Below are 19,312 nucleotides of genomic sequence, written 5' to 3'. Positions count from 1 at the left end.
CAAGTTCAGAAGATGGTTGTTGCTATGCTGGAATTCGAACCTGGATCTGCAGATTACCCAGCGCTTTTTTCACCCTCCTGCGGCCTAGTTTATCCTGGTGTCACTAACCTAAAGGCTCTCACGCATCTGCTTCATTGTTATAATCCCCGCGGTACTGGAGGTTGAACCCAATAGCTTTCTGTTATTGAGTCCTTTAGCGTTCTACACTCCAGTCCTTTTTATTTTTTATTTTGAGACAGGGTCCCACTAAATTGCTCAAGCCGTCTTGGAACTCGGTGATCCTCCTGCTTCAGCCTCCCGAAGAGCTGGGGTTACAGGTAAAAGCCCTTGCGCCCGGGCGACACTGTAATAATCTGACCCTGAGATAACTACAGTTTGCAGACCAGCGGCACGACCGGGGGCGGGGCAACTACAGACGCCCCACCCCTTCCCTCCCGTGCGCTGCTGGGAACCGCCCACAGGCCGCGCTCCTCGTCCCGGGCCCCGCCCTCCTGTCCGTGTCTGCGAAGTCCGCGACCGATAAAGTTGTTGTTCTGCCAACATGGCGGCACCCATGGTGACTGACTCGGCCGTGTGTGGTTCGGAAAACGAGGCATAGAGGAGCTGCAGGCCAGAGCCTGTGAGCAGGTAAATCCCTGCCGGAGCTCAGCGGGACGAAAGACAGGCTCGACTGATATTCTCACCCCGGATCGGGAGGTTCCGATTTGCTGAGGCGGGAAGGGAATGTGCAGGCTGGGTTACCTGGTCCTGAAACCTTGCAGTTTCAGAACTGGAAAAGTGGCGCTTTAAGCCTTGGATCCCGTTGATAGCTCGGGACCCTTTCCCAGAGAAAACGCACATGTTCACATGGTTATATACTCGAAATCCCCCTCTCCACTGCTTCTCTACCTCGGTTCATCTCTGGATCTTTACACTCTGGACCGGGTTGGGGCTTGGATCCAGTCAAAGATCACATCTCTGGGGCCCACAGATCATTACCACAGCATGTTAGAACCTAAAGCTCCTCATCATCTGGGGAAGATGGAATTCCAGACAGGAAATAAGTTGCCTGAGGTAATACAGGAAACTAGCTGCAAAACATAAACATGACTTTTTAAAACTTAGTTTCTTTAAGAGGAATTTCCCCAGATACTTTCTTGCATTTTATTTTGAGTGCTAAGAAATGCCTTCGTGTAATTCTCCCATGTGTGCTGTTTCTTTGCCTCCCCTACTCTTCTAGGTTTCTTTGTCTATATGTGATCATCATTTTGGGTCCAGTTCCTAGATCCCTTCTATTGTCAAAAACTTCACCCTCAAGTTCCAAGTGAGATTGAGGTCAGTACTAAGAAGGATGGAGTGGCAGGAATTGATGGTTTGAAAGGATGTGGAGGGAGAGACAAGATCCCAAACAAGTGAAAGAACTGGATGAGCTAGAGCTAAGGAAGACAAAGGCCAAGTTGAACATAAGCATAGGACATGAGCTACACCTTTCACATTCATTGTGTCCATGTAGCTCTGATACAATGGTGGCTCCTTGATTTCAGGAAGAGGCAGTACCCATTAGGCCTTTGATGGAGAGATATTTGGAATGACCTAAAATAGAGCCTGGGAAGTAAAGGAAGGAATACAGTAGAGACCCAGGAAGTTCTGTAAAAATCAGAACCATGAGTACAGACTGGTTCCTTGTAAGTCCTGATAGTGAATAATAATCTGAGAATGGTATGGGGACCCCTAAGCTAAAGGGTGTGAACTTTATTTATTTTTGCAGTGCTGGGAATGGAAGCCAGGGCCAGTCACGTGCTAGGCAATCACCATAGCACTGAGCTACATCCCTATCCCAAAAACTTAAATAGTATTTCCTGTGCATCTTTGTTCTTTAGTGCTGGGTGTTGAGCCCAGGGATTCACACATGCTGAGTGAGTGCTCTACCATTGAGTCATACTAAGCCTATCCTTTAGGCTTTTCTTAAAAGACCTTGAAACACATTACCAGATTGCTTCCTAGAGGGGTGGAATCAGTTTACATTTCCACCAGCAGTGTACAAAAAATTGCATTTCTTTTCATTTAAAAAGTTTTTGCCAATCTGATAAGCAAAATATTTAATTTTTTTTTAAGTTGCATTTCTTCGCTTAGTTGTAAAGTTGATCTCTTTTTAAAATGTACTTATTAACCATTTGTGAATCCTCAGACCTATTTTCCTTTGCCCTGTGTGTGTGTGTGTGTGTGTGTGTGTGTGTGGTGCAGGGGATTGAATTCAGGACCTTGGGCATGCTAAGCAGTTCTCTACCACTGAGCTATATACCTCCAGCCCGTACCTTTGTCCATTTTTAACATTATGTTTTGAGTGTTTCTCCTCTCATATGTGAACTTTTTATAGTGTTGGGTAACCTTTTGTGATTGTAGTTTTGGTGACTATTTTCTTGCAGAATTGTTTGCCTTCTAGTAATTTTATTCAGGATTTTTTTTTTTTTTTTTGTACTAGGGTTTGAACCTAAGGGGTGCTCTGCCACTGAGTATATCCCCAGCCCTTTTTATTTTTTATTTTGAGACTGAGTCTCACTAAGTTGTCCAGGCTGGGTTCCAATTTGAGATCCTTGTGCTTCAGCCCCTGAGCTACTGGGATGACAGTTGTGCACCAGTGTGCCTGACTCATGATGTTTTGATATACAGATGTTTTACATTTTTAGAGCCAGGCTTATTAATATTTTCCTTTGTGAAATTTTTCGTGTTTTTATGATCAGGACAGAACATTGTATGCCTTGTAAAAGTTTCTTAAATACCCATCTGTTTTCATCTTGTTTTATGTTTAAGAAAAACATCGTTTACTTGATCTGGGATTTACCTTAGTGTATGATTTGAGGTGAGGCTCTAATTCAAATGTTTCCCCCATTCATTGAATAATCTGTCACTTTCTAATCAGTTTGTGCTTTTTTCTTAATAAACTTCAAATTCTTTTACATACCCAGTTCTGTTCCAGGATCCTATAGTCTGTTGATTTATGCAAAAAAGAGGTTATTAGGAGCTGGTATTATTCTTCTGTGGTCCAGGAGTGCAGTTCTGTGTTGCTTATGATTTGTTGTATAGAATAAGTAAGTTCTAGAGACAGGATTAGCATTTTAAGTGAAAGAATACCCTTCATATTACTCCTACTGGTGATCTGTCTACACTCTGGTATTTCATTCACCACCATGGCTAACCAGCACTGAAGTCAAAACCTTGGCAGATTGCAGTTCAGGTCAGTTTGTATTTTTATGATTTTGTTACTTTTCTTTGTTTCTATTTGTGAGGACAGCCCAGAACACTCTCTTTGCATGTTCTTGGAAATGTAGTCTAAAAGGGAAGTGACAGGTGTCTGTGTGCCTTCTGCTAAACAGACATTGTTTGGCTAACAAAGGTATAGAAATGCCAACTTAGTAAGAGTACTATAAACTCTATGACATCTCTGGATAGTTCTAATATATAGAAACCTAGAAACCTAAAAAGTAAATCTAACTAACTTCATTGTACAAAGTATATTTACATTAGGTTGGTTATATAGAATTGCTAATATTTAACCAGTTTCATGTGGTTCACCCTAATGCCTATAGTCACATTTTATTATATTTATTTTATTATATTATATAAATATAAAATAAATATATAAATATAGATATATATTTTATAAATATATAAATATAAATATATAAAAATAAATATAAAATAAATATATATTATTATATTATATATTTATTTTATTATAGTCAAGCTCAGTAGATAGAGAGAAGTTTTTTTCTCAGTCTCTCTCTGATTCCATCCCTAAAAAAGCAAGAGGTGTTAAATGCAGTGAGAACTGATATGTCAAGAACTTTGGCAGACAAACTAGTAAAAGTGCCAACACTGTGATACCATTTTATGTGAGTGTGAATCCCACTTTTATAAACCTTTAATGACCCTCCTGGCAGCATGTGTGATCCAGTATCCTTGTAAATTAGGCCAAACCCTAGTAGAAAGGGAGAGAATTTTGAGAGACTCAGAATTAACACCAGTTCAGAGTACCAAGTTTGTTTCTCTTTTGTTTTTGTAAGACCTGTTTTCATCTGTTGTTTTCTTCCCTCTCACTGTAGCAGCTCTCCAGGGCTATGATGCAGGAAGGCAGAAATTTTAGGGTATTCAGTCATACATTTTAAATATTTGATGAAATTCTACTGTAACCCTTTAATCAGCAATAAAGCTGGAAACTTCTCCAATGAGGTCATTTCCAGAATTCGCTTGTGGAGGAAACCAAACACTAATGTTCAATTTTGAATTACAACTGGATATTCTGGTGGGTCCAACATATGGGCTGTATTCTAAAATGTCACATAGCACTCCCTACTGCTACATATTGTGTTAGGTTTATTTGTTGGTTTCTTACCTACTTCTGTTCTAGTATGGAGAGAAAGGACATCATTTGTTGTAGTTTTTTGCCATGCTGAAGATTGAACCTAAGGCCTCATGCATACTAAGCACATGCTCTGCCACTGAGCTGTACCTGCAGCCTGGGACTTTTTTTCTTTTTTTCAGTAGTGCCTGGAACAGTGTGTAGACCTAATGGCACTCAATAAATATTTGGTAAATGAATGAAGAATCAGATGAGTAAATAATCCTCTAAATAGTGGTTGTTTCCTGGCTTAACCTATAAAGTCTATTTTTAACACAGAATATATGTGAAAAAAGGCTATCATAGCTTAGAATCTCTGCTTCTTCTAGGAGGTTTGTGTTCAGATCTCTTCTGGTATTTGAGCCTTGGGCCAGGGCAATGCGCTTAGAGCACTTCAGAGGCCAGGAGAGAAGACAAGTGGAGCCTGCTGGACCCATCCTGGGCCAGCAGAGAGAGGAGGCAGGGAGGAGTTGCCATTGTCTCCCTGCAACCTCTGAGGTTGTGCAGGAGCTGGCCCAGGCAGTGGGCTCCCTTTGTTCCTATAGGTTACTTATGTCTTTGATGTTTCGGGGCATAAACCACTTTTACATTTTCCATTCTGGGGTTTGTGTTAGTTGAAGTGAACCTCTAAAATATTCTTTTCTGGAAAAAAAAAAAAAAAAACAAAAAACCCGAAAAAACAAAACCAGAGGAGAAAGCAAGTGAGCAGGCAGGGAACCCTGGGCTGTGCCGATGGACCCCTGGGAAGGTTCCAGGCAGCTTGTGAGTGTGTCTTCTGTCCTCTTTTTCAGCACCTTCCTGCCTTCTGAAGAATGACTCCTGCTTGGCAGAGACTGAGTTTTTATGCTTCTCTTCTGAGAAGGCAGCTAAATGGTGGGCCAGATGTCATCAAGTGGGAAAGGAAAGTCATTCCAGAATGTACCAGAAGTATTTACAGTGCCACAGGGAAGTGGACGAAAGAGTATACATTGCAGACAAGGAAGGATGTCGAGGAATGGTGGCATCAACGAATAAAAGAACAGGCTTCCAAAATTTCAGAAGCTGACGTGAGTACACTGAACGGGTAAAACTGGGTGTCTGAGGACTTGGACTCTGTGGTCAGGCTGCCTGGGTCAAATAAGTTTTTAAGTATGTGGCCCTGAACCAAACTGTTGAGTCTCTCTGTGCTTCAGTGTTCTTATCTAAAACAGAGAGTAAAAAAAGCAGCAGTGTCCCCCTGCTTCTTGGGTGGATTGTGGGGAATAAAGGAGATGATACAAGGATAATGCTCAGAAGAGTTTCCAGTGTGGTGGGTGTGTACGCAGCAATATTGCATACAAGGTGCATAGCGGACAGCACCACACCAGGCACCTGGGGTAGCATTTGTTGGGGGAAACTCATCAGGAGCACCAGCAGGTTTGGGGTTCTTCTTGGTTCATTGTGGACAGCACACAGAGATCTACAAGGCCAGATGTAAGACTCCAGGGGAGGTCTCTGGGCTCCTCAGACGGCCACTTGTTGAACAAGATCTGCCCCTCCCTTGGCATGATCTTGGCCTCCAACCCTGTTCTGTCATTTCATCATGGTTTTTGAGGGGGTGTACCAGCCTTCTTCCTGTGTGATCTGGAATTGGGGTCCAACCTTGCGGAAGCAGCTAAAGAGTTAGTGGACCCTTGGCTTCTGGTCCACATGTACCAACTCGACACTCTACCAGAATTGGTTAAGTACTTGGCAATGGCTGGTTTCCATGGAGTGCTCTTTGTTCCTTTTCTGGGAGGCCAGCTCACTTCGGGGAGGAGTCTCAGACATGTTGTTCCTTTCTTCTTGTTATTGGTCAGAATGACAAATAGGAGATAATGGTTTACATCATATATTTGAATCTGATCAGAGAAAAGCATTGTAAGAGTTTTACTCTTAAATTCTGACTGTTCCTTTGTATTAGTAATAGTCAAATTATGCAGACTTGTTTTTTTGAATTAGCAATTAGCCCCAGGCAAGCAGTTGAACGTGGCTGTACCAGGTGCACTCCATGGACTTGGCTTTCCTACCACCTGTCCCTACCACTGTCACACTCCTCCTGTGAGATGGATGCTTAAGAAAAATGGACTCGGGGAGGGGAGCTATTGTGATCACCTGACAGATGATTTTGGCACTTGGTAGGAAGAAAATCTGAAATCAAGTGAGATTTAGTATATAACAAAATGAAATGATAAAAAGGAAGGCTTGAATTTAATGCATCGTTTTACAGTGAAAGCTTGACTTTTACCTCATTAGGAAGTAAAAAGCTTTTGGGTCAACATGACCAGACTAACATAACTAAGTGTATTTTAGACTCTAGGGAGCAGTTTAATTTTGAACAAACAGAGTAAGATTCACTTTTTTCTCCCCCTTTTAGTTTAGATTGTAATCTAGTGACTTCCAAACATTTTGAAGTTGTAGCTTACTGACTTTGTGACATCTCATTCATTATAAGCATGTAATTTTTAAAAATATTAAATGGAAGAAAACTATGGTTTGATAATTGGGGAAATGGCCTAAGGAACATTGTGTGGAACCCCTGCAGGCACTGTGTCAGGAAGAGGGAAATAGAGAGCGTGCCCAGTGAGGACTGAGGGGCTATCACACTGGTTCATCCTAAGAAGTGATTTCTTGTGATCTAGGCCTTTCATTTAGCCTCCTTGATTCTCAAGCTCTTTGCATTGTTTATCTCACAGAATTGTTTTGAAAATGAAATGAGAAAATGTGACTGAACACATTTTACAAACTGAAGTGTTATATAAATAAAAGATACAAGTGGATGAAAAACGTGGTTTATCTTTTTCAGGAGCTGAGGCTCTTGAGTGCTGGTGGGTTTTTGAAGCATTTATAATCAATCTCCTTCTGGTACTGGGTACATTTGTAATCACCCCAGTGAGTTTTTAGAAGTCAGATGTCTTACCATCATCATCATAATCACCATTTAAAAAAGAATTGCCATTTAATGAGCTCTTTACCATGTGCCAGGTGTCATCTTTCCATCAATTATCTCATTTGAATCCTGAAACAACGCTGAGGGTAGTTACTGTTATCCTCATAAAGCTGAGGCTCAGTTTGGTCATTTGCCAAGATGCACAGCTAGCATATGACATGGCCAGGATTCCAACCCAGACCTGTCTGTTCCTGTGTTTATGTTTTCACTTGAAACTTTCTTGTTTTGAACCCAGGGGTGCTTAACCACTGAGCCAGGTCCCCAGCCCTTTTTTGTATTTTATTTAGAGATAGGGTCTCACTGAGTTGCTTAGGGCCTCGCTAAGTTGCTGAGGCTGACTTTGAACTTGTGATCCTCCTGCCTCAGCCTTCTGAGCTGCTGGGATTACAGCCACTGGGTCAGCCGCTTGGAACTTTCTTTTGTCTCTTTTTTTGATTAACTGGTAGCAAACTGAGCCCAGAAAGGCACAGGCATTTGCCTAAGGCCTTACAGCTGGTGGCAAAGCTAGGACCAGAGCCAGCTCTGCACTCCTGTGGAGTGCACCTTTGATTCTGCTACCCTCTAGTCTCAGGGACAGCTTCAGAGCATGATCCACACAGAGGCAGTCGTCATCTTTTGAAACCAGAGGCTGACAAAAATAATAGGACCCAGTTATAAAAATCATTCTCACCCTGTCATTTATAATTCTAATTTCTCTTAAAGGCTTAAATTCTTAGACTTTTATATAATTATGAAAATTTCCCTTTCAATCAGATTTCTGCTCAATCATAACAAAGTTTCATAACTTCTTCCCTCTTTCCACCCCCAGATGATAGAACTCATTTCATTGTCACAGAGGAAGATGACTTAATTCAAAAAGAAAAGCAGAAGGCAGAGACAGACAGTAAGCTGAATACATTTACTGCAATAAACAAAAATATTCATGAATATTAAACACTTTCTAGCAGTCCTTTTGGAGTTGGATTTAGTTTGATTTTGCTACTAATTAAATCTTCATTGAACAAAAAGGAGATGCTAGTGAAGAAGCTCTATGTGGAAAATGTTTGGGTCAAGATTATTAAATAAGGGTAGCATAACAAAGTTAATATTAGTATAATAAAATAAGGTGATTATAATATAAGAAAAATGTTTTATGTAAAAACTTAATGAAAAACTAGAGATAGCATATGTCAACAACTCTATTTTTTTAGTTCCCAAAGAACTCTAACATGGTGTTTTCCCATTTCCCTAAAAATTCCAAAAGGAAAGGCAACAGGCCTCATCCATTCCAGTAAAGAATAAGATTTTGAAAGACTCTTGCTTTGATTTTTGCTTTAAGCTAAAGAGTGAGTTGTTGTTCCTCCCTTCAGGGACTTGTTTACAAGCTGAGAGAATTTTCTGTCACCTTTTATGTGCACATGGTGCTGTGGATGGAACCCTGGGGCTCTGTATGCTAGGCACATACTCTACCACTGAGCCACATCTCCAGCCCCACTCCCCTTCTTAACACCAGTAATTCCTGAATCCCCTGACCCCTGAATCCCAGAAGGTCATCTCTCACACTCCTGAACTTTTCCTAAGAGTCATGAATCCACAATTTCTGATTAAAGGGCATGACCAGTGTCCTGCTTGCCACCCTGTTTGATTGTCATTTCAGCAGTTCCAGTTGATTTTCTAGATTTTCCAGATTACTTATTTCTTCTCATCCTCCTCTCCCTCCAGACAGCATTCCTTGCCTTGGTAATTTCTACAGGATGGCAGTACAGGGGCAAGTTTCATTCTAGTTTTTTCCCCACATATTAGTGCTTCTGTTAAAGTTTTTTACCTTCTTTGTTGAAGGGAGTTAAAGAACGTGGCAACAGTTGGGAGCAGTGGTGCACACCTACAATCCTAGCTAACCCCAGTCTCTCTGGAGGCCGAGGCAGGAAGATTGCAAATTTGAGGCCAGCCTCAGCAATTTAGCAAGATCCTGTCTGTTTTACTTAGTTTTTCTTCGTTGCTGTAACCAAAAGACCTGACAAGAACAATGTAGAGGAGGGAAAGTTTATTCGGGGCTCACAGTTTCAGAGGTTCTGTCCACGATTGGCTGACTCCATAGCTCTGGGCCTGAGTTGAGGCAGAACATTATGGTGGAAGGGCATGGCAGGGGAAAGCAGTTCAGGACATGGCAACACGGAAACAGAGAGCTCTTGCTCACCAGGAACAAAATATAAACCCCAAAGTCACACCTCCAGTGACCTACCTCCTCTAACCACACCCTTTCTGCCTACAGTTATCACCCAGCTAATCCATATTAGTGGATTAATCCAATGATTAAGTTAATGCTCTCACCACCCAATCATTTCACCTCTAAAAATTCTTGCATTGTCTCACACATGAGCTTTTGAGGGACACCTCATATCTAAACCATAAAATTGTCTCAAATAAAATGGGCTGGGATGTAGCTTAGGGGTGAATTGCCCTTGGATTCTACCCCCAGTACTGCAAAAAAAGGAGAAAGGGCTGAGAACGTAGCTCAGTGGTAGTGTGCCCCTGGGTTCAATCCCCAGTAGCACCAAAAAGAAAAAGAAAAAAAAAAAAAAAAGGAAAGGAAAGAAAAGAACTTGGCAAGAGCCTGATTTCTTTTGTCTTCTACTACTTACCTGATTACGGTTGGCTCTGTGTTGTCAGTTATGCATGTGCTTGGCAAACAATATTTTAAAACCATCTTCCTTTATACAGGAAGGCTTATGAATATTCTGTTTTTTCTTTGTTTCCATTACTTTGTGGGAAACAAAGCCTCAAAGAACTCTTGCAATCCTCTGGGAAGATAGTAAGAACCAAAAGGGAGAGCCAGAGGCAGAGAGAAGTCCAACAGGAGATAGTCCCACCTCAGTGACCAACAGAAGCAGTTCCTGTTGCTCTTCCTTTTGTCAGGGGACCCCTACCCCCAACACACACCATGGGAGGGTTTAAGGAAAGCCTCCTCTTACCCAGACAGAATTTGAAAAGTTTTCTGGGGAAAACGCCCTTTGGTAAAAAGTGTTCCCATAGAGGCCAACAAACATCTATCCCATAGTTACTAACTCCTGTTGGGAGGCTGGGAAGGTGGAAAAAGAGATGATTAAAGTGGTCCTTGGGTCTGGGGTAGAGCTCAGTGGTGCCTAGCATGCACAAGGTCCTGGGGTCCATCCATAGCACCATACAGGAACAAAACAAAATGAAACCACAGTATTGCTCTTGAACAGCAGGTCCCCCAAGAGCCTTTTCTCTCAGGTACACAAACTCTTGACAACATTTACCATTTTACCAGTGCACCAGCCAAAGTACCAAAAGTCAGTGACCCAGGAAAGATCCCCTGCTGTGTCTTCACTCTGTCTAGGCAAATGTATAGATTTCTTTTTTTCTCATGCTCTATCTGCTTTGGAAGCTGGAGAGTTCCATAATTCTGATCTGTTTTTGCCTGTCTGTCACCCCTGCGAAACAGCCACCTTTGTTGATTAAGATTTTTCTCATGGCTTTCCTACTTCAACATTTTCTTTGAAAGATAAGCTCACAATACAGTGGGGACAGTCAGCATCCAAACTGGTACTTTAGGATCCTGCTCTTAATGCCGAATGCAGCGATAGGGAATTTAGGAAGGGTCTCCATTTTTAGAGATGTCATATCTGTGTAATTCAACCATTGTTTCCTTGAATCATGAATATATATGTTAGATCTTAATTTGGAAAAACAATTCTTTGTGACCTAGATAGAAACTGTCATAAAAAAGAAGCTTTTAAAAAGAGAAAAAAAAAAATTTAAAAATATACACAGGTAATTAGTACTTAGAGGTTGTTTAGCATTATTTTTAGACATTCTTTAGCTTAAACCAGGGCTTTGAATTTTGGTTTTTAATGGTTTTGTTAGTTTACATAATGAGAAGAATTATTCAAAAAGAAATTTTTTAAAATGTTAAATTATTACCTGAGTAAAGTGCCAAAATATTACTGCATGCAGAGTTCCCAGAAAATGCTTAATAAATACTCATTGTCATTCTTTGTTATTCTTTCCTAGAAATCAAAGCCCAAATTTTATGTGCTTTCCATGTTCCCTTATCCTTCTGGCAAGCTGCACATGGGCCATGTGCGTGTCTACACCATCAGTGACACCATTGCACGATTCCAGAAGATGAGAGGGATGCAGGTAAGCAAAGATGTCTGCTGCAACAGCCCTTGTCTTCCCACTCAGGACAAGAGTGTAGTACCATGTATTCATGACAAATGATGACAGCCAGCTTCAGTTATGATTAGAATGACTTTGAGGATTGACTTGAAAAGCTTGGTGTTTCCTTTTATGCATAGAAGACATTATAATCAAGCATCTGGATTAATTGGGAAGACAGCCATTTATTGGATGTTGTGCTAAGGATGGAGATACAATGTGAGCAACCCTAATGTCTTCCCAGAAGGAGTCAGCTCATCTATAAATAGTTATTATATAGGGGAATGAAACTCATAGTAGAACGATGGATCAAATCCTGCATATTAGTCAGCTTTCTAGGACTTTAACAAATATCTGAGATAATCAACTTATAGAGAAAAAAGGTTAATTTTGGCTCATGGCTTTAGAGTTTCCTTCCTGTGATCAGGCGGACCCACTGCTTTTAGACCTCTGGTGCAGATGGCAAGTTGTCAGCACATGGCACAGCATGGTTCATCTCATGGCCAGGAAGTGAAATAGAGGAAGGGAAGGGGCTGGGAGTTCTTACTGTCATCTTCAAGGGCATACCCCAGGCTCCTGAAGACCTTCCATAGGCCCCACCTCTTAAAGGTTCCATCACCTCCCAATACCATGGGTCTTTGGGTAACATTTAAGATGTAAACTGTAGCATGCTGTGAGTGGCAGATGTGGCCACAGAGTTTTCTCCTTCATTTTGGATGTTTACACATTCTCTAATGAGCAAGCATTTATTTTAAAATGGGCAAAAATGAAGTTTTATAAGAAAAATATGTTTAGAGAATAATGACTGGGGAGTTGGGAAAGGCTCTGCTAAAGAGGAAACTTCTGACATGAGTCTCAAAGGGCAAGGTGAAATTTATCAGGAGAAAGGAGGACAAACACCCTTCTAGGGCTGATCTAGGTCAGTCCTACTTACCCCACTACCCACTACCCTAGAGCCCTCTCTTTACTCAAGACATCATCTGTAAGATGGGGTGGTAGTGACCAAATTATCTTCCTTCACCACCTATGGAAAGAGGCAAGATGGAGGAGGAGCTGAGAGCTTGGACCATTGGAGCAGACTCCCGGGATTGAAATGCCAGTGCAAACTTTGACTAGTTAATTAACCTATTCAAGGCCTACTTTCCTCTCATCTTTAAAATGAGGATAAAATAGTACATGCTCTGTTGAACTTATAAGGACTCAAAAACTCAATGACTATGGACCACATAGCACATAGTATGTAACCAATAAATATTGGCAGTTGACATCTGTGGGTGGGAGCCTACTCACATCAGATCCTGAGAGCTGACAGTATACATCCCTGCCTACTTTTTTTTTTAGTCACCTTAGTAGCTTGAAATCCACAATGGTGGGAACACTTATATACCTTGGAAATCAGCAAACCTACAAATGAGGGCTCTTTCCCCAGAGAGCCAGTTGTTCAGCATTTACTGGCACCCCACTGGTGTTTGCTTTTACTAACTTGTCAGGGTCTATACAGGTGTTATCTGCCACCTCTCTGTTCTTAATAAAGATTTCTTTTTTTAAGAAAGGTAAGTGCATCTTATGTCACAATTGGTTTGAAATTTTTTGCTGAGCTGAAATTGACAACAAGAAGTATTCCTTAAAAATGAAGTCAAGTTGTGGTATATCTGTGGAGGAGTTAATAGCTTTATATTGCCAAGCTTAGAGATTTGCATTCTACCTCAGATGGTCCAAAGTTTATGGTTTTGTCACATGTTATTTTCTCACACATTGCTCTCCATTATTTATGATGTTTATTAGAAAGAGGCAAATCAGAATGAATTGCCTTTTTTACTAAAATAAAATTCTTTTTTCTCTTTCCTTCCTTTTCTCCTTTGCTGGGGATGGAACGCAGGGCCTTGCACATGGTAGGCAAATGCTCTATTGCTGAGCCATACTCTTAGTCCCTTAAAGTGTAATTCCTTAACTAACAGTGATCCTTCAACTAGATTTGTCTTGCAGTTATTGTTATTATTACTTATGCCAAATTATTTTGAACAATTAGTGAGTGCAGGCAAATTGTTGAAGGTTAAGCATTTACACAAAGCTTAAGCATTGATGACAGGGTATGGGAAAGGCTGAGGGCATGTATGTGGGATCCAATTCCTTTGAATGAGATGAGACACTGCCCGGGAAGTACATGGCAAAGCCAAGGCCCAGAGGAGCTGGGGTTTTTCCAGGAAGCTCAGACCCAAAAGACAAGTGGTTAAGTGTCTTCTTACCATAGGTGAAGTCCACAGTCAGGCCAGATCCAGGAATTGGACAACCCTGGTTTGAATACTGTTGTACCACTTTTTGGCTGAGTGATCCTGTATTATCATTTAGTGTCTCTAAATCCTGCTTTGATCATTTTAAAAATAGGGATGGACTGGGGCTGTAGCTTATTAGTAGAGTGCTGTCTAGCATGTATAAGGCCCTGAATTGAGTATGAGCCCCAGAATCAAAAAAGAAAGGAAGAAAAGAAGATAGGAAGGAAAGGGAAAAAGTAGTGATAACAATAATTCCTCCCTTATAGGGTTGTTTTAAGGGTTAAATGAGATGGCGCATGCATGGTGTTTATATCTGGCACATAATAATACCCTAATAAGTGATAGCTGTAATTATTATTTATACTGATCTGATTTACTCTGTACTGCTCAGGAAAGTGATTCATCACCATTTAATAAATGAATCCCTGTTCTCTTCTGCGTGGAGCCTGCTGCACAAAGCTGCCCTCTGAGAAGCCCTTGACTGCATATTCTTGCCTACAAGTCATATTATCTGTGCTCAACCTGGATCTGGGCCTTATACTTCAAGCCACTGTTTGTTATTTGGTTTAGGGTGTCTTAGGCTGTGTGATCAGCAGACTCCTAGGTTTGCTTTCTAGTTTTTATTCCTCAATTTAGTTGTTCTGTTTTAAGATGACAAGATATCTTTTGGAGTTGTTCTCTAAGTTACCCTGCAATTAATTTCTTGCTAATTTTCCTAGTTCACATTTAAGTCAGAGCATCCAACATATAACCAGAAAACCTGGTTAGGCTGTTTTAAAGTCATATGGAAAGGAGGGGGGAAAAAAAAAAACCTCAGTTTAATTGTCAACCATGTGAAAGAAGACTTGTTGAACTTCCTTGTCATTTTCAAATCTTACCCAGTGTCGGGACTAGTCCCTGAGGTCAAGTGGGCTAGGACTCGAGTTCAGCTTAATGATCCTCACTCTGAAGAGGGCAGAACTATCTAATCTGGGACTGCCAAACGAGATCTGAAAGGTGTATTGATTAATTCATCAATAAATGATCATTGATCACCAGCTTTATCTAAACCCTCAGTTTTCTACTCAATTAAATAGAAATTTATTAGAGTTTTAGGTTGAAATGAGGCAGAAGGCCTACGAAAATTCAGCCAACTCTGCCCTTTTACTTTGTTAATTTGTTAGCTTGCTTTGTTCTTGAATGAAAATGTGTGAGGAACTTCTAAGGCACACCAAGAAGAGTAGAATGTGGAGTGCTCCTTGCAGCGAGTCTTTTCTTTTTAGGCCACAGTGACCTCTGCAGATGTGTCCCTGTCCTCTTCTTTCTCAGCCTCGGCAACATGCATTCGAGGAAGCACTTTCTCCTTGAACCATTCTGCTCTCTTGGCATCCAGACTCCACTCTCTGGGTTTTCCGCTTACATCTTGGCTTCTTCCTCCCAACTTATTCCATAAGTTTGCCCTGTTTCATTCCATCTTTGCATACGCATGGTCAGGTTGAGGAAGTTCTTTTATTCCTAGCTTGCTAAGAATTTTTATCACGAATGAATGTTGATTTTTGTCAAATGCCCTTTCTTATCTTTTGAAGTGGTATCTGTGTTTTTTCCTTTAATCTGTTAATGTGGTATGTTATCTTGATTTACTTTTAAAAATGAAACATCCTTGAGGAATATTGTATTTTTTCATCATTTAAAAAATGTGTATATTGTTATATTCAATTTGCTAATTTCCCTGTGTGTATGAGGAATACTGAGCTGACATTTTCTTGGGAATTAAGGTTATTCTGGCTTTATAAAACAAGCTGTGGAATGTTCCCTTCTTTTCTTGGCAATGGGGGCGGGTCGGGGGAGTCCTGGGGATTGAATCTACAACTTCTGCATGCATACTAGGCAGGCTATCTACCACTGAACCACACCCCGAGCCCTTTTTATTTTATTTTGAAACAGGGTCTTGCTTCACCCAAGTGTCACCCAAGCTGGCTTCGTCCTGCCTCAGCCTAATGAGTAGCTGGGATTACAGGCATGCACCACTGTGACCTACAAAGTATTCCCTTCCTCCTATTTTCTGAAAGTGGTGTGTGTTATTTTTATTTCTTCCTTAACTGTTTGTAAGAGTTCATGAGTGATGCTCTCTGGAACTGAAGTTTTCTTTGGGGAAAGTTTTAAAATTACAAATTCTGTTTCTCTAATAGGATTATTCAGATAGTCTATTTCTTTTTTTGTCAGTTTTAAGATGCTGTGTTTTTCATCTTTTTTTCTCTACCCACTTCCCTAGGTAGTCTTATCTGTCCCATTTATTTCAATGTGATACTTTTAAAACTATGAACATTTCCAACATAAAAGTATACAGATACATAGATACTCAAACCTACCATCATGATGTAACATATAGTACCATTTAATCCTGTTAGCATCAACACTTAAAAAAAGTTTTGTGGATTCCGCTGTTCCTCTCTACAGTCACATTCCCATCCTTCGCTTCAACGTAACCACTATCCCAAGGCTACAGCCTCTTTTGCCTTCTTACTTTCATGCTTTCACTCTATATATTCACACACACACACACACACACACACACACACAGTTATATGTAGTTTTGTGGTTTTAATTTTATATAAAAGATCTGATTAATATTCTACATATATTTTTCCTCAGTATTTACAGATTTATCCTTTCTATGTTCATCTTGGGTGCTAATAATTAAAACAATATTTAATTACCCACTTTCACATTGATATTCAATGTGGATATATTGATATCCAAATTTTGCTTCAGAGAACATCTTGTGCTGGACCTGTCAGCCTGTGAAAGTGGCATGGCTAGGGTAGAGTGTGAATGGCCTCAGCATTACTACAGTCTCACCAAATTGCTTTTCAAAGTCTTACTAATTTATACTTCTGTCATCAAAGAATAATATTTTTTTCTCAATTACCTTGAAACAAATAGCAGTGTTGACTTTTTAATCTCTGCTAATAATATATAGGAATTGGCATCCAACTGTTTGTTTGTTTGTTTGGTGCTGGGGATTGAACCCAGGACTCCCACTGAAATATTCCCCCAGCTCTCACTTGTACTTTTAGTTTATACTTTCCTGACTACTATCTGAGGGAGGCTGAGATGTTTTTCTTGTTTAGTGTCTACTTAAGCTTCTTCTTCTCTAATTGGCTTGCTCACATTATTTCTAAGTTCCTCTTGCATTGTGTGTCTTCTTCCTACTACTTATAGGAGATTTTATATAGTCTGAATTATTGATTACTTGTGGGCTGAATGTAGTACAAATATCTTCTCCTAGTAAGTGGTTTGTCTTTGCATTTTGTGAGACCGTCCAGACCATGGATCATAGTTTGGCTTTGAGAATATGCAAGAATGATAACTCAAAGTTCAAGGTTGCTTTTACTGTGGTTTCTTCCCATAGCAACCAATAGATGGTGCAAAGGAGAACAATGAGATCAGAGTGCATGTGGGTCATGAAAGCCACACCCCCCATATCCTCCTGTGGCTCCCACAAATGTACCTGAAAGCTGGGATCATCTCAGTTCCCTGAGTGAAAGATGAGTCCCCCATCCTGCCCTCACCACCCGAGTGAAAGAGAACTAGGGTGTGACTCAGCTGTTGGGTCCCAGTGTGCCCGCACTCAGGCATGTTGTCATGCCTCATTAAAAGGCAATTCTCTCACTTGGGAAGCTATGTTATTTGGGCCCAGATTTCAGCCCTTGACATTTTCACTCTGCCAGCAATGGAGCAGTCTTTCTTCATCTCTGCCAGTAACCAGGAAGCACCCGTGTGACTCCCTGACTGCATTCCCTCCTCTCTAGTACCCTTAAACTATGTCCTGCATGCTACATGTAAATATTTTTTAACAGAATCCAAAGTTGTCCAGTGCTTCAGTTTTCTTTTTATGATGATCCTATCTGACCTGCTCTCCCAAGCCTCCTGAATCTAATCCTTGATGAGGTACAAACTCATCTCAGTAGTGGAAATCGTCTTTCTTACCTCTGCTGTTTTTACCCACGTGTCTCCTTTTTGGAGTACCTCTCACTGTCCTCTGTAAGCAAGCCTCATCTTTGTTCAGTTTCCACTTAAATTCTTACTTCTACCATAAAATCATACCTTGGTTCTCCAGCCCACATTTATCAAAAGTACTTTCACACTTACAGTCAAAACTGCAAACCAACCTTAGCTAAGTTCACATGTTCTCCGTGTGTTATTTTACCTGTCCAATAATATATTGTAAGCTTCACAGGGACAGGGAAGGTCTCTCTAACTTGTTTGGTGTTTAATGCACATCAAGTGTTAATGTTCACATGGGACCAACATTTTTGGTATGTCTGCCACCCTATGGGATCCTTTGTTGCTGGGGAGTTTACAGTCTGGTAAGCCTCAACCATTTTTTAATTGATTGAATCCCTGAATGTTCTTTAAAGTACACAACTCCTTTCTTTAAGTGTAGACTAAGTGTTTATTACATATATACATAACCCAGAACAATTTTTTTCAAACTTGAAAACTCTCAAATGCCAGTGACAAAGTCTTAGGGCTCAGTTTTGGTAAATAATGAATGGAAAGTTAAACTCTGTGGGATGCAGTGGCACACACCTGCTTTGAGGGGCTGAGGCAGGAGGGTCACAAATTTGAGGCCAGCCTCAACTTAGTCAGACCCTTTCTTAAAATCAAACGAAAAATAAAAAGGGCCAGGGATGTAGCTCAGTGGTAGAATGCTTGCTTAGCATGTGCAAGGCCCTGGAGTTTGAGACTGTAAAATTTGAAACATTGCCCAGAACACAAAGTTACTGCCACCAAGTTTGGCATACAGGCATTTATGCTCTGTCAGCTTTTCTGTGTACAGTGATGGTTCTTAAACCTTAGGATACATAATGATCCCCTGAGGAGTTTGCTGAAAAGACAGGGATGGGGCTCAGGAATCTGCATTTTAAATGATCCACCCAGGTATTTCTAACACTTAAATGAATAGGACAGGGTGCTCCGCAGAGCAAAAAATGGTTCTCTAGCTTCAAACACAGCTCACATGCAAGTGAGAAGAAAGCTAAAGGTCAGAAGCAGCTGACTACTGGGGACATGGAGGAGATGTGGACTGTGTAAGCAGAGTGGCAGGTGGTTTGGGAGTGATGAGTCAATCAGGAATCAGCAGTGACGACACCTGCCTTACCCATCTCACAGATTTGTTGCAAGATTTGTGTGAGACTATCAATGAGAAAACCGTTTAAAAGCTATAATGCACTTTTTGCATGTAAGCCAATTAATCATAGCCATCATAAGGGTGTCCTGAGCTTTGCACGTTTGAACAGGGCCATTTGAAGCTAGAGGTAAATCTCTCAGTGAAGGCTGCACTGCCAATCGTTTTTTTTTTTTTTTTTTTTTTTTTTCTCAAGCTCATAGAACGTCTGATGACATATTTAAAGCTTAGCTCCATATGGTGATTTTGTTGTGTTTTCATATGTTGTATGCACAGATGGTTAGAAAATAAAATTGCCCGCTTCCCACCTCGGCTGGTCTCCCCAGCACCTTCTGGTCCAGAAGTCTGGGTGATGAAAGCATCAAAGTGCCAAGTCCCCCTCA

The 19,312-nt window shown here is 40.7% G+C and overlaps 1 protein-coding gene across 4 annotated transcripts in view; it reads left to right on the top strand.

Annotated features, from left to right (window-relative positions):
- The first annotated feature begins 508 nt into the window (after positions 1-508).
- LARS2 (leucyl-tRNA synthetase 2, mitochondrial) overlaps positions 509-19,312 on the top strand; it is a 146,494-nt gene continuing 127,690 nt past the window's right edge. The window contains exons 1-3 of one of the 4 annotated variants that reach the window (XM_079115451.1): positions 509-619; positions 5,170-5,424; positions 11,340-11,468. In XM_079115451.1, the coding sequence (XP_078971577.1) occupies positions 5,191-5,424; positions 11,340-11,468 (363 nt within the window). In that variant the 5' untranslated portion in view covers positions 509-619; positions 5,170-5,190. Of the gene's footprint in view, positions 628-677; positions 1,054-5,169; positions 5,425-11,339; positions 11,469-19,312 lie in introns of those variants that run through there. The other 3 variants (XM_079115450.1, XM_079115453.1, XM_079115452.1) reach the window with 3 other exon arrangements.

This window comes from Sciurus vulgaris, assembly GCF_902686455.1.
Source record: "Sciurus vulgaris genome assembly, chromosome: 16".
Taxonomy (NCBI): Eukaryota; Metazoa; Chordata; class Mammalia; order Rodentia; family Sciuridae; genus Sciurus; species Sciurus vulgaris.
This window is presented reverse-complemented; position numbering and strand designations above follow the sequence as displayed.